Source organism: Eurosta solidaginis, chromosome 4 (assembly GCF_040869045.1).
Source record: "Eurosta solidaginis isolate ZX-2024a chromosome 4, ASM4086904v1, whole genome shotgun sequence".
NCBI classification, from domain to species: Eukaryota; Metazoa; Arthropoda; class Insecta; order Diptera; family Tephritidae; genus Eurosta; species Eurosta solidaginis.
In genome coordinates this window covers 220,690,847-220,706,844 of record NC_090322.1, presented here as the reverse complement: position 1 = coordinate 220,706,844, position 15,998 = coordinate 220,690,847, and the positions used below count along the sequence as shown (strand labels likewise).

The 15,998-nt window shown below is 37.5% G+C and overlaps 1 protein-coding gene across 7 annotated transcripts in view; it reads left to right on the top strand.

Annotated features, from left to right (window-relative positions):
• The window catches only part of Ac13E (Adenylyl cyclase 13E), a 367,921-nt gene that overhangs the window by 336,924 nt on the left and 14,999 nt on the right, over positions 1 to 15,998 (top strand). For all 7 annotated transcript variants that reach the window (XM_067784819.1, XM_067784818.1, XM_067784817.1 and 4 more), the window contains 2 exons: positions 4,042 to 5,190; positions 5,258 to 5,358. In XM_067784819.1, coding sequence (XP_067640920.1) covers positions 4,042 to 5,190; positions 5,258 to 5,358 — 1,250 coding nt within the window. The remainder of the gene's footprint in view (positions 1 to 4,041; positions 5,191 to 5,257; positions 5,359 to 15,998) is intronic.

Genomic DNA, 15,998 nt, shown 5'->3' with positions numbered 1-15,998 from the left:
GAAATATCTTTTTTTTTTTGTGGGAAAGAAATCTCACCGGTCAACCGCATTCCAGAATTTTCAATTCAAGAATTGTATTGTGGTTTCACGCAAAAAGAAGCATCAGGCCACGATCGGGGAATTTTCTTCAAAAAATTGTTTATAAATTTATCTGCGTCTGCGCGACGAGAAGAAAACCCCGACTTACCGCTAAGGTGTACGGAAGAGATACATATCTACTAATAACATTATATCAATTTGGTGGGATATATATCTGAGGAGATTAGGATCTAGCTTTCCATCCAATTCGAAGGCTACGTATCGTGTATTCATTTTTCTACGAATTGGCTCACCTAAATACATGTTTTGTGCCGACCCAAAAATTTATCTGCCAAGGCGGACGAACTTTTGGTGCCAAGGTAATGCCGAGGGACAATCTATACTATTTATACAAATTTTCTTAAATATTTTTGATGGGTAGGCCAGCACACTAGCTCTACACAACGGCGGCAGATTTTGACCGTTCAACCGGTAAATTCAGCCTCCACGAGCTATCATACTCCAACTGGACGATGATGTTTAGCTAAGCTACAGCGTTTTTTCTGGCGTGGGCAAGTTATGTGAAGATCTCCACTGTGTTCGGAGAAGCAGGTGGGGGAAAAAAGACTTTGATCTCTCTTGGTGCCCCCCTGTTATTGAAAAACAGGGTTTAGCTAGAGTGACTTGTTACGCAACGACCAGCATCTCCTAAACGGTTAAGAGCCAATTAAACCGCGAGGAAAAGGACCAAAACAAACCAAAGAATACCTCAAAGATCATTGTTTTTCGCAGTAGCGAGGACATTTGAGACTGCTGGTCTCTTATAAAGTGAAGTTTCAACATATTTAAGGGTTAAAGACGTATCAACCAAGTGAAGAAAGATGAATGAAAAATCAGTAGGGGTGGTCTCCAACATTCGCTTCTTAATTCGAAGAGGTTAAGAAGCAAGGCCTTTTCTTTTGTCCTTTTGCAAAAATAGGACGTGTTGAGGCATCCATTATATTGGTAACTCATTTTTTTGCCATATACGTAAAAACGGATTTCAAAACTTTTCGAAATATTTTTTTCACTTATTTCATAAGCATTTTATTTTTTTGGCATTAAAAAAAGTGAAACATGTCATGCCAACAATTTTTTGTGTGTTTTCTTTGGTTTCGCATTTCCACAAAATTTTATAGTGTGATTTTAAACTTTTTTTAAAAATCAAAAAACCATTATGGCCGCCAAGAAGAGTGAATGGTTTTACCTGGTAATATTTTTATCATGCTATGAACGGTGAGACGGTGAGTAAGAGTTAAATGTAGAGGGAGAGGGGAAGGGAAAGGGAAAGTGAAAGGGGAAGGAAAAGTGTCAATTTCGTGAAAATACTTTGAGAGGGGAAGGAGAGTGAGACAGAGAGGGCGAGAGAAAAGAGGCAGAGGGATAAGGAGAGAAAGAGGGAGAGAGAAAGAAAGAGGTAAAGCAAGATAAATTGGAGGATTAAAACAGGAGATGACGAGTAAGCTATAGAAACTATTTGAAGTTTATTGGAGTGTTCTTCTTCTACCGGAACTGCTAATTTCCATTAAATTTCAAGAGTTCTGTATTTCGCTTTGTGAATTTATTGACCGATTTCTAATATCATTACAAACAATACAAATCAACACACGCCATTTTTGATATTCTCAGCAAGCATTTCCCCCAACTACAAACGTGCATGTAAATATGTAGTACATCATATAGAAGGCTGACCATATTCATCCAATTTGTTACCAACCACAACTTTGTCAAATTAAATTTAATTGCGTGAGACCATATTGAAATAAAGACTGAAATAAATTCCACACCTTCCACCGGACACTCACTTGCCCACTTAGCAGTGTCCTTGCTTAATCAATGTTTCAATGTACACCACACTGTTTCTGTCAATAGTTCTTACCAGGGGCGTATTAGTTTAATTGGATATCCTGCAGCGCTGTCCTTTTTTGACATGTGACAAACGTTTTATTTGACAAACGTCTTTCGCATACAGTCACAGCACGATATTGACACATTCGTTCGTGATTTAACTGATAAGATTTAGTAAGCTTCTAAAATCTAAGTCAGCAACAAACTTTTGTATTTCTTCTAATATGTGCATTTCTCTGTATTTTCATTACTTACTGCCTATAAGCTACCGGAAATGACAAAGCGCCACTGATTTGAGCACAACTATTTCTTTGTATGCCAACATTCTTTGCTTTAGTTATTGATTCTTACACACCTTCAGCGCCGATGCCGTTTATGGGTTTGTCGGCGCAATTCTTGTGAATACAATATCACAGTATCAAATTTTATGTTTGTAAGCATGGCAGAGTGATGATGTTGAACTCGATGAATGAGATCCTTTAGGTCATGGCAGACGGTTCTACATACAGAAACGACTCTGGTTTCACATGGTCTTTGGCCATAGTTTCGATCTGTCACCCCAAGAGAACAGAAAACCATTCCAAAAAGAAAGATCTTTGTCACCGGATTCGTTTGAAGTATTGTCAATAGAACTTAGTTTGAACTCATTACGAAATAACGGTCTCCCCTTACAAGCAAAATTTACACTCTAAAAGTCTCATTAGGTATGCACGGTGTTCAGAGAGGACTTGATTATGCAAGAGAAAAGTTCTACAGAGGACTTATAACCACTGTTGTGATGATGACGTCGTGTAGCAAGGAAGGTTCAATAATAGCCTGTACTATGCCTCATTTATCTCAGCCTCATCGTACTGTTACGAGAACCTTCTTAGAGTAATGCCCAGTTGATGGTAATTGAATCGATTTCCGGTCATCCCGAGAGAAAAAAAAATTACACTGAATATGGCGTTCTTCGTTGTCTCCAAAACAAATTTATAAAGGGATGACATAAAACTGATCCAGTACTCATCAATTTTCCACCCTGTCTGATAATCAACAAAACAAAGCTAATAATGTCCTGTTTCCTACCAGAACTGGTCGTCCTTTGAAATCGTACTTCACAAAACCGCTTCAATAAAAAGTCGAGACTGCAAATGCTCCCAAATACTTACCACGAATAGTGCTATTGTTGTCCACAATAAAAAAGTACGAGTACACAGTGGGCATTATTCGAAAGCTATCATACAGAATTGAGAACACGCGATTGGCTGAAGCTTTCGAAGCAAATTGAACAGTGAACAAACAAACCTTTGCAATTAAAACAAAAAAAATGTAAGGCGCGATAAACTCCGAAAAGATTTTAGGCCGAGCTTCTCTTCCTTTGCCATTACTCATTTACTTAATTGGCGCTTAACCGTTTAAACGATCATGGCCGTCCGAAAGGCGCTCCAGTCGTTTATTCGCTGGGTTTACTGGCACCAATTGGTCACACCAAGAGAATTTAAATCGATTTTAACCTGGTTCTTCCAGCGGAGTGGGGGCACCCACTACCTCTGCTTCCATAGGCGGGTTCCAATAAAAAAATACTTTCTTAGGAGCATCATGTCTTTGAGGCGCTGACGACTGGACGCCCCTGGGCGTGAATAGCAAGGTGCCACAAACAAATATGGCGCAGTACCGCTGCCAGGATCTGCTGGGGAGATGACGATTTGTGGGAGGGATGCAACAAATTAAATTGGGTTCCACTGAAATGACAGCGCTTGGGCGGGAAAAATACCGAGTCGCTCGAGTACTTAGAACCAGTTGTTTTGAGAAGCGACTCAATCAAGTCACTTAACCTAAAAATATGAAAGTGTTTCTTTACAAAGAACAAAATTATATATAAGTTCTCTACATTTCCGCTCGATCTCACTTCAAAGAATTGCTGAAACCTTAGTATTACATGATCTGACACCTATAGCGAAGAATGATATAAGGTTGAATCATCACCTGAAATTTAAAACTTGTGTTATTAACTAACGAATCAAGTGCAAACTTATAAATCAGTCACAATCAAAAACCTCAATGAACAAAAACAACTTCGAACATCAAATTTTGTTCTACCCTTTTCTGTCGCTATCTAATATACATACATCTTCTCTTCCTTTTTACTTGCAGATTCGCACTCTCATACATCCTACTCTGCTCGCTCTCATGGTTCCTGTATTTTCTGATCGATGGCGGTTCTGAGAATTATTGGCGTCCCATATCCAGCGCTTTCTCAATGCTTTCACTCATCACTCTTATGGCTATGTGCTTCACACACTGGGACATTTACCGTGGCTATCGCGTATTCACTTCTGCCCTTACAGCGATTGTGATTTGTGCCACCTCATTGGCGTTTCTTGTTTGCACCGGACGCGCTTTTAGCCCACTCGGTCATTTTTCGATTTGTTTATCGATTATATTACTCATATACACTGCAATACCAATGCCACTGTGGATGAGTGCCGTGATTGCTGTATCTTATTCTGTACTATTCGAAGTGGCATCCCACCGGGTTGTTGGCAATAGCGCTACGCATGGTTCGGCAACAGAGGGCAACAATAAAATTATGCTTTTACGTATTCTACTTCATATATGCGTACATTTAGTAGGCATTCATGTTTTGATAATGAATGTCGTGCGCATGCGCGGCATGTTTATGAAGGTGGGACAAAATTTGCTTGTGCGTCGCCAATTGGAAATGGAAAAACAACTCAAAGAGAAAATGATTCATTCAGTAATGCCACCGAAAGTAGCTAATATGCTGCTAAATGAGGGTGGTGCTAGTGGTATTGAAAAAAAAGATGGTGTCATAGATCATGATTCACATTATGTGCGGCCACGCACATCCAACGATCTCAAATCGTTATTTCGTCCATTTCACATGCATAGTATGGATAATGTGAGCATTTTATTTGCGGATATTGTTGGTTTTACAAAAATGTCATCCACCAAAACAGCCGAACAACTGGTGGAAATATTGAATGATTTATTTGAACGTTTCGATGATCTTTGCACGTTGAGTGGTTGCGAGAAGATATCCACTTTGGGTGATTGTTATTACTGCGTTTCTGGATGCCCGGAGCCGCGTACAGATCATGCAATATGCTGTGTTGAGATGGGGCTGGGCATGATTGATGCTATGCGTTGCTTTGACGCTCAACGTCATGAAGGTGTGAAAATGCGTGTTGGTGTGCATACCGGTATGGTGCTGTGCGGTATTGTTGGCACACGGCGCGTGAAATTTGACGTTTGGAGTAATGATGTTTCCTTGGCCAATAAGTAAGTAATTATGATAATATTACATAACATCTTAAAGATAGGTAAATACATCTCATTTTCATTACAGGATGGAATCGTCCGGCAAGCCTGAGCAGGTGCACATCTCTGAAGAAACCTCAAACTTTTTAGGTGATGCCTATCTACTCGAAGAAGGTGAAGAAGTTTTCGGTATGTTCATAAATAGATTACTTACTTACTTAATTAGCGCTTAACCGTTTAAACGGTAACGGCTGTCCAACAAGGCGCGCCAGTCGCTTCTTCTCTCTGCCAACCGGCCCCAGTTGGTCACACCAAGGGAGTTTAAATCGTTTTCAACCTGGTCCTTCCTGCGGAGCGGCGACGGGCTGCCCTCTTCCTCTTTCCACTTTCTTAGCCGGAGCGTTATTTTTCATTCGCATAACATTTCCTAGTCAGCGTAACCGCTGCGTTTTAATTCGCTGGACTATGTTGATGTATTTGTATAGCTCGCATGACGCATTCCGAAAATTACAAAGCTGTCGTCGATTTCGGCACAGCAAAGCTCCCCTAAACAATCGATAGAGTGCTTTTTCGGACAATGCTTATATGTTCTAGATAACGCAGAGCATCTGAGATAGAAATAATCAACACTTTCTATTTTCTCGTCTCCCCTTCCAACTTCAACAGCAATTGTTCGCTGGTATTATCTTATTCTCTTCAAACAATTCACTAGGAGCCTAGTTCGATTCTCATTGTGCGAGGCTAAGTTTATCTGGATTCCAATCAACATTTGACTTTAGGTTTCTTAGTGAATACAGACACCAGCTTATACTTATACGCAGCCCGAAAGGCAAGTCAAACAACTGGTTTATGTCGATCTGTTGCGTATATTAATTTGATGGGCCCCGGCACTAGCATCTTCTGATACCAGCCCGACTGCCACGGTTACAATTTTTGACCATCGAGGCCTCGGACGAGTAAGCAGCTATTTGCTTAGCTTGGAAGACGCAGTTCTTCTCTCACATTTTACATCGGAATTCTCTTTTACCCTGCTTGGGTATATAGAAATCTGTTGAGTGCAGTATATCCAAGAAGATCCCATCCACAATTTGTCTAAAGACATTACCATCCGCAGAAATGATGCTTAAAGCATCAATCGTGCTAAAATATGCCTCTTTTATCTGCTAACCTAGCCTATATCCCTCGATAGACAGTGTCCCCGGCATCTCGGACATACTGCCACCCAGCTTGCTTTACTGCAAATTGGAGAGATATACAATTTGTAAGCCCACACTATACGACTGACACGTTTTTCTCAATAAAATCTTACGAGAGGTTTGTCCCCTTTCTACTTTCAAGCCTCCTTTTGACGGTATGATGTTGGAGCTTAAGGAAACAAATTGGAGGAAAATATATGCCTGCCATGAAAACACCAGAGCACCATTTATAGAGCGAGACGAAAATGCTCCCCACAAACAAAGGAGAGTAACGAAATGCTGAATAAACAGTTTATGTCGACTATCCAGAAATCGGGACATGGCAACAGACATCGAATTGATGGGATTCCACTGTCCAGCAACTTGGGGAATCATCTCCGTAAGCTCTATGAAGAAATAAGATCTGTGCTATTTTAACCTGCTGAGCAGAACCAGGTCCTCAGTCGCATCCATAATGAGTCGATACAGATTTATGCCGATAATTACCCGGAGAACCCTATTCTAAATTCTCGAAACTCGTATTTGAGGAATGCAGTCTGCCCAGGGAAACGCGCATTTTACTCTACCACCACTTCGATCATGATACTGTAATAGAACTCTTACATACACTAAATCAACCACGCCCTTTGTGGGACCAATGCCTCTTACACCCATATTTATTTTTGTAAACCCTGTTGATACGATGTCTATTCTTATGCGCGTTGTATTTTTGTACTACCTCGCACTGTTATTGATCTCCGGGAGTGTTGTTTATAACGGAAGTTCTTTTGTGGTTATTAATGCGAACTTCTGCGGTATTAGTACCTTCTGGGTCTGTAGATCTTATGACGGGCATCGCCTACCGTGACTAAAGTCTAAACACCTAGCTAACTAGTTTCAGTAGTTCTTCAGTTACATACATCCGTGTTTACGTATAGTGGCATCGGGTCGTGAGGGCGTCTAGTACCTGAAGAAAACCAGAGGCCGTATAATCCAGGGATATGCTTACCAAGGCCAAACGGTACAGACCACTATGAAAAGATTACTGCGTAAATCACGATACGCGGGCAGTTTACTCTCTCTTCTATCAAATATCTTATATTGCTTATCGTGATGTTGTTTTTCGCAAACTTTACTACACTTCATTTCCATACATTTTCGACCTAGAGCCGCACAGTGGGGGCACTTCATACAAAAGTTGACCATAAATAGTAAAAATCGACCTACATACTTCAAAGTTGACACACATGTTTCTTTGATGAATAATAGTAAATCCTGCTAAAACGGTAATTTTGAAAAACGTTCAAATTGCAATATTTGCAAAACCAATGAAGTTAGAATGCTCAAAATTGATATATAAGCACATATAGTATATGAAATTAAAGAAAAGTTTTATTATCATATTTTGAAAGGGGTTAAACCATTTTCATAATTTTTTTTTCAAAATGTCCTTTACAAAAATTACCAAAATTTGGTTTTCTGCACCATTACTTACATAAATAAGTTAGTTTCATTTATACATATTTTTCAAAATATGCTTAAAGCTACATATTCAATTTATAAGCATTTCCAGCGCTTATGGTGCCAGTTCTTTAGATGGCTTATCTCTTTTAATGCGTAAGCTACTAATAAGCGGGTCTGATCACATCGTTCTAAAAACCAAAGTAAGACAGAAGCACATAATTGTTTATAATAAAAGGGGGGTAAGACAATAAAAGTGATGGAACAAAAAAGTAACTAACATACAAATACGAAACCTTCATATTTTTTCTTTGCTGTTCAACTTCTTAACAATATTCATGATATCGGGATACGGTTAAACATCGATACTCATTGTAATGCTTTATTTTTACATACTAACCATTAGTGGTTTTGACCCCCAAACACAGCCCCCACTTTTTTACGACATTGGCTAATGCATTTTGTGTTTATTAAGTAACAGTAGAATGCACAAATCTTTTTAGCCGTAACCCAACAAACACTGAGGTAGGTTATCATAAACATCTCAAAACAATTTTTATATATGTATAATATATCCGTCTGATGAAATTATATATTTAGGCGATTTCAATTTAAGTAATATATCTTGGTCTAATGATTGTAATACTTTACCTTCATATATTAAATCCGACATCGATATGCTAGTTGTTAGTACTTTATTTTCATACGGTCTGAAACAATATAGCTCTCAACCAAATAAGAATGGTAGGTTCTTAGATCTAGTTTTTGGATCTGCTGATTTAAAAATATCATACCTTGAGTGTCCATTTCCAATTTTGGAAAATAGTAGTGATTTGGCTATAAATTTTGATTTGTATGATTTTTATAAAAAACCTGCCGAATCTACATTGGAATATAATTATTTCAAGGCCGATCGTGTGGCGATAAACGAGTTCTTCATAGCAACTGATTGGGCCTTTCTTAACTACTCCGGAAACCCGGAGTCCTCCTATGAAATTTTTAGGGGGAGGCTTTTACTAGCCCTTTCGAGTTTCGTACCTCTAAAAAGTAAGGTCTTATTGAATAGGCCACCCTGTTTTAATCTAAAACTAAACAATCTTAAAAATAGAAAAAATAAAGCTTTTAAAAAACATAGGAAGAGCTGTAAAGAAATTGATCGACTTAGCTATATAAGACTTAAAAAGCACTTCGATTTCCTTAGTAAGGGTCTTTTTAAGCAATATATGCTTAAACTCGAATCAAAACTAAAGTCAAAGCCGTCCAGTTTCTGTTCGGTTATTAATTCCAAAAGAAAAACCAATGGCTTTCCAACGACTATGGAGCATGATGGCGAAGAGCCCAGTAATCTACAGGATGACTGCAACTTATTTACAAAATCATTCCAAAAAGTTTATTCAAAGTTTACCTCTTCACCTTATCCTATATTTCACTCTGAGTACCAATGCCAAATTTCTAATTTCGTTGTTACCGCAGATGATGTTCTTCTGTCAATCTCTAAATTGACAAGTAGTGCAAAACCAGATACTGAGGGGTTTTCTCCGATATTTTTCAAAATATGCGTAAACTCTATTGCAGAACCATTAACTCATCTCTTTCAAAATTGCTTGAACAACGGAATTTGTTTGGACTCGTAGAAATTATGCTCCATAACTCCCATATTTAAGTCTGGTAACCGCAATGACATTTGCAACTACAGACCGATTGTTAAACAGAGTACTCTGGCAAAAATATTCGACCACGTACTTCAACGTAAATTGTTCGATTACGTAGGCAAGGCTATAGTGGAGTGTCAGTATGGATTTTTCCCAGGCAGGTCTACGTCCACAAATTTAGCTTTAGTTACTAATCAAATTGTGGGTGCTTTAGAGAACTCTGAGCAACTAGACGTCATATACACTGACTTCTCGAAAGCATTCGACAAGGTTGATCATACTATCCCAGTACGCAAGTTAGCCAAGTATGGAATCAATGGAAACTTGTTGAAATTCTTCACGAGTTTCCTATCGAACAGAAAGCTCTATGTGGCAATTGGAGCCGACAAGTCATCTCTACATATAAACGCCTGGTCAGGTATTCCGCAGGGTATCCATTGTGGCCCTCTATTATTCTTAATTTTTTATAAATGATTTGCCCCAGCAATTCAAATTCGCAAAATGTTTGATGTTTACGGACGATGTCGAACTATTTCTGACGATCCGTAATAGCTCTGACTGCACTAACTTGCAATCTGATCTGGACTCTTTTGCCGGTTGGTGCGCAGACAATAATTTATTTTTAAATACAAACAAATGCTGCGTTGCGTTATTTTTCTGTTTTGTTTGTTGATAATTTAATTTATTGTTCTGTAAATTGAATTGAATTTTGTACGCATATTTGGTGAAATTTTCTGTTAAAACATTTTATTCTTGTATCTTATTGTATCTTATTTTATATTATTGTATTGCTTTTACCGCTGATGATTGTTGCTTTGATTACATTCCGAAGAAGCATGACTGGTGAGCCAATTTTCAAAGTTGATATATGCGCAGGCATTCCTTTTGGTTCTAAGGAGTATAGAAATTCATTTGGATAATTCACAATTTTATCTTCATCTGTAACTGTGTCGATCGATTTATATTTTGTCACTTCACCAGGAAATTGATTTTGAAAGCGACCATTGATTTTGTTAACATTATCATTTTTGGGAGCTAAGATAGTTCTTTCGCATAGCCAAAAAACAAAAACATTTAAATTTAAAATTCTTAATTCTGAAATATGAAAAACTTTCGTCTTGATCGAAGGAACCTCGAGCCAAAATATGGTGATGATCGAAGTATAGCAAACACGTTTTCATAGGGAACACACACACAGAATTTGATTTTTATAGAAGATGTAGATAGACTGAAGCTAAACAATTTTTTTTAACAGTGGCAGATTACTAAACGTCCAAAAGGCATAAGAGCTAAACTCAACAATGCAGTCAAACTTTAGGTGTTAAAATAACTTAAGTTTGTACGGCAGCCATAGTTTTTCCCCATTCCACATTTTACTGGAGGTTTTAGGACTTAACGTCACATAGCTCTTTACCAATTTTAATTATCCTACCATTACGACATCCAGATATATGCAGTATAATATTTGTATGGGAGGTGCCACGCCCCCTTTTTCCCAATTCCACATTTTCTTGGTGGTGTTAGGGATTGACCTCATATAACTCCTTACTGAATTTCAATGTTCTGGCATGTATACCTTCAAAGTTATGCATTACTAAAGATTCCATTTGTATGGGAGGTGCCACGCCCCCTTTCTCCAAATTCCGCATTTTCTTGGTGGTGTTAGGGATTGACCTCATATAACTCCTTACTGAATTTCAATGTTCTGGCATGTATACCTTCAAAGGTATGCAGTACCAAAGATTCCATTTGTATGGGAGGTGCCACGTCCCTTTTATATATCGAAATTATTTTTAGCCTAAAACCTACCCGTTGAAGGAACTCATAACCAAAATTTGGTGATGATTGATGTGTGTGAAATACGTTTCCATAGCGAACACACACACACACACAGAATTTGATTTTTATATATATATGGCTAAACCGATTTGGGATTTCAAAATCAACTAACCATCATCTCTCCTTCCTGTATCTTTCCTAAAACTTTCATGGCAATCTGTCGAGCCGTTCTCGAGTTATGGAGTGACAATCAAAATGTACACTTCTTTTTGTATATATAGATGAATTAAATAAATTAAATAAATAAATATTTAATATATAATAATGTATTTATCGACATGAAAAAATAATTGCTCTAACGCAACCTTCAAAACAATGTCTAAAAAAAATTTGAATTATTTTTTTTACTTGTGTAATTTATTGAAACTCCTCCGGAATTTCTATAAGATAAGGCATTGTGCTTACTGGGTTGTTGTTTTGTTTTCTTATAAATTTACATAGAAAAGTCAGTATGAATATATGTATGCACATATTCTATTAAATATTTCATTAGTTAATACGTAAGCTGTTAAAAAAAAAAAAACAATTGCACATGAAATGTCTCTTTCCTAAAGCTATGCCTAACGAATACACCATTCGAAAAAAATCTACCAAAATCAATCGGGCAAGTGAATGTTAAAACTTAGTTTAATTTCATATAAACCATACTTGGGGCTATCATCTATCAAATACCAATAAATTGGAGAGGTGATTTTATACTCAGTTGAGCAGAGCTCACAGAGTATATTAACTTTGATTGGATAACGGTTGGTTGTACAGGTATAAAGGAATCGAGATATATATAGACTTCCATGTATCAAAATAATCAGTATCGAAAAAAAATTTGATTGAGCCATGTCCGTCCGTCCGTCTGTCCGTTAACATGATAACTTGAGTAAATTTTGAGGTATCTTGATGAAATTTGGTATGTAGATTCCTGGGCACTCATCTCAGATCGCTATTTAAAATGAACGATATCGGACTATAACCACGCCCACTTTTTCGATATCGAAAATTTCGAAAAACCGAAAAAATGCGATAATTCATTGCCAAAGGCGGCTAAAGCGATGAAACTTGGTAAATGGGTTGACGCTATGACGCAGAATAGAAAATTAGTAAGATTTTGGACAATGGGCGTGGCACCGCCCACTTTTACAAGAAGGTAATTTAAAAGTTTTGCAAGCTGTAATTTAGCAGTCGTTGAAGATATCATAATGAAATTTGGCAGGAACGCTACCACTATCACTATATATGTGCTAAATAAAAATTAGCGAAATTGGATGAAGAACACGCCCACTTTTTAAAAAAAATTTTTTTTAATTCAAATTTTAATAAAAAATTTAATATCTTTACTGAATATAAGTAAATTAAGTCAAAATTCAACTCCTGTAATGATATGATGCAGCAAAATACAAAAATAAAAGAAAATTTCAACATGGGCGTGGCTCCGCCCATTTTCATTTAGTTTGCCTAGAATACTTTTAATGCCATAAGTCGAACAAAAATTTACCAATCCTTCTCAAATTTGGTAGGGGCATAGATTCTATGACGGTAACTGTTCTCTGAGAAAATGGACGAAATCGGTGGAAGCCACGCCCAGTTTTTATACACAGTCCACCGTCTGTCCTTCCGCTCGGCCGTTAACACAATAACTTGAGCAAAAACCGATATATCTTTACTAAACTTAGCCCACCTACTTATCTGAACTCACTTTATCTTGGTATAAAAAATGGCCGAAATCCGACCATAACCACGCCCACTTTATCGATATCGAAAATTACGAAAAATGAAAAAAATGCCATAATTCTATACCAAATACGAAAAAAGGGATGAAACATAGTAACTGGATTGGTTTATTGACGCAAAATATAACTTTGGAAAAAACTTTGTAGAATGGGTGTGACACCTACCATATTAAGTAGAAGAAAATGAAAAAGTTCTACAAGGCGAAATCAAAAGCCCTTGGAATCTTGGCAGGAATACTGTTAGTGGTATTGCATATATAAATAAATTAGCAGTACCCGACAGATGATTTTCTGGATCACCTGGTCCACATTTTGGTCGATATCGCGAGAACGCCTTCACATATACATCTAAGGGCCACTCGCTTTTAAAACCCTCATTAATACCTTTAATTTGATATCCATATCGTACAAACACATTCTAGAGTCACTCCTGCCCCACCCTAATGGCGATATCTCGAAAAGGCGTCCACCAATAGACCTAATGCCCACTCCCTCTTAAAATGCTCAGTTACACCTTTCGTTTGATACCCATATCGTACAAACATTCTAGAGTCACCCTTGGTCCACCTTTATGGCGATATCTCGAAAAGGCGTCCACCTATAGAACTAAGGATTACTCCCATTTAAAATACTCATTACCATCTTTCATTTGATACCCATATCATACAAACACATTCTAGAGTCACCCCTGGCCCACCCTAATGGCGACATTTCGAAAAGGCGTCCACCTATAGACCTAATGCCCACTCCCTCTTAAAATGCTCAGTAACACTTTTCGTTTGATACCCATATCGTACAAACATTCTAGAGTCACCCCTGGCCCACCCTAATGGTGATATCTCGAAAAGGCGTCCACCTATAGACCTAATGCCCACTCCCTCTTAAAATGCTCAGTAACACCTTTAATTTGATTCCCATATCGTACAAACACATTCTAGATACACCCCTGGTCCACCTTTATGGCGATATCTCGAAACGACGTCCACCTATGGAACTAAGGATCACTCCTTTTCAAAATACGCATTAACAGCTTTCATTTGATACCCATATCGTACAAACATATTCTAGAGTCACCCCTGGTCCACCTTTATGGCGATTTCTCGAAAAGGCGTTCACCTATAGAACTAAGGATCACTCCTTTTCAAAATACTCATTAACATCTTTCATTTGATACCCATATCGTACAAACATATTCTAGAGTCACCCCTGGTCCACCTTTATGGCGATTTCTCGAAAAGGCGTCCACCTATAGACCTAATGCCCACTCCCTCTTAAAATGCTCAGTAACACCTTACATTTGATTCCCATATCGTACAAACACATTCTAGAGACACCCCTGGTCCACCTTTATGGCGATATCTCGAAACGGCGTCCACCTATGGAACTAAGGATCACTCCTTTTCAAAATACTCATTAACAGCTTTCTTTTGATACCCATATCGTACAAACATATTCTAGAGTCACCCCTGGTCCACCTTTATGGCGATTTCTCGAAAAGGCGTTCACCTATAGAACTAAAGCCCATTCCCTTTTAAAATACTCATTACCACCTTTCATTTGATACCCATATCGTACATACACATTCTAGAGTCACCCCTGGTCCACCTTTATGGCGATATCTCGAAAAGGCGTCCACCGATAGACCTAAGGCCCACTCCCTCTTAAAATGCTCAGTAACACCTTTCATTTGATACCCATATCGTACAAACAAATTCTAGAGTCAGCCCTGGTCCACCTTTATGGCGATATCCCTAAATGGCGTCCATCCATAGAACTATGGGCTACTCTCTCTTAAAATACTCTTTAATACCTTCCATTTGATGCACATGTCATACAACCACATTCCAGGGTTACCCTAGGTTCATTTTCCTACATGGTGATTTTCCTTATTTTGTCTCCATAGCTCTCAACTGAGTATGTAATGTTCGGTTACACCCGAACTTAGCCTTCCTTACTTGTTTGTTATTTTTTTTTATTTGATGCCAAAAATTTACAATTTTTTCGCAATTTTTTTTTACTCCGTAAATATAATAAAGTTAAAAGTAGTAAAGTTATTTACAATTTCTTTTCTGAACTTCATAAAACATGCTATTTTCTATAATATACGGAAATATTGAAGTACACCCTTTTATTTTATATATAAATTTTTTTATGACAAATAATGCATAAAAAATGGGTTTACACAAATGCAATTTAAGTCTAATGGGAGAGAACTTATTACAGCAAGTCGGGCAAGTGGACTTCTTTGCTGATTATCGAATTTTATAAAGATGTTGTTTCAAAACACAAAAAAAAATTTGGAGAGGTGTTTTTTTTTTTTTGTTTTTTTTTTTTAAATTTTAAAGTTTTAAAAAAAAATGTTAATCATTTTTTTATCAATTTTTGAAAAATCATAGAAATTCAGATTGAATTGATAACAACAAGAATTATCCTTTTTCTAATTGAAAGAGTCAATATCTATCTTCTGGTATAAAGAGAAAGTGTATACGTAAACAAACAAATTAGATAGAGCATTTCGAAGGGGGTTATATACATATGTCATAAATAAAATCGCATCATTTTTGCCCAACTTTGAGATCCTGGTGGCGCTTATCCTTAAGCAATTTGAAATGCCCTATAATTTTTTTTCTTATCCTATAGTATGCCTGTCGATCACTGTAAAAAAATTTAGATTTGCTAACACTTTAATTTTAAATTTATTTATGGCCAAAATCCCCCACTGTGAGCCGGTTTGAAGAAATAATTATTAAATTTAAAGGTCGCCAAAAATCAAAATTTGTTTTCGTAAGTTTATTTTCCACTGTTCGGGCGGTCCTTCTACATTCGGGGAAATCGTCCTGCTAAAGATTCTGATATCAACTAGTTCCAGCAGCCACCTTGTAGGTTTGCTCTTGCCCCTGTAAGATTTACAAGGAGCCTATGGTTTTCAGGTTTTTTGGTCTCTATCCCCAATTTTCTATGCGCACAAAAAGTTAACA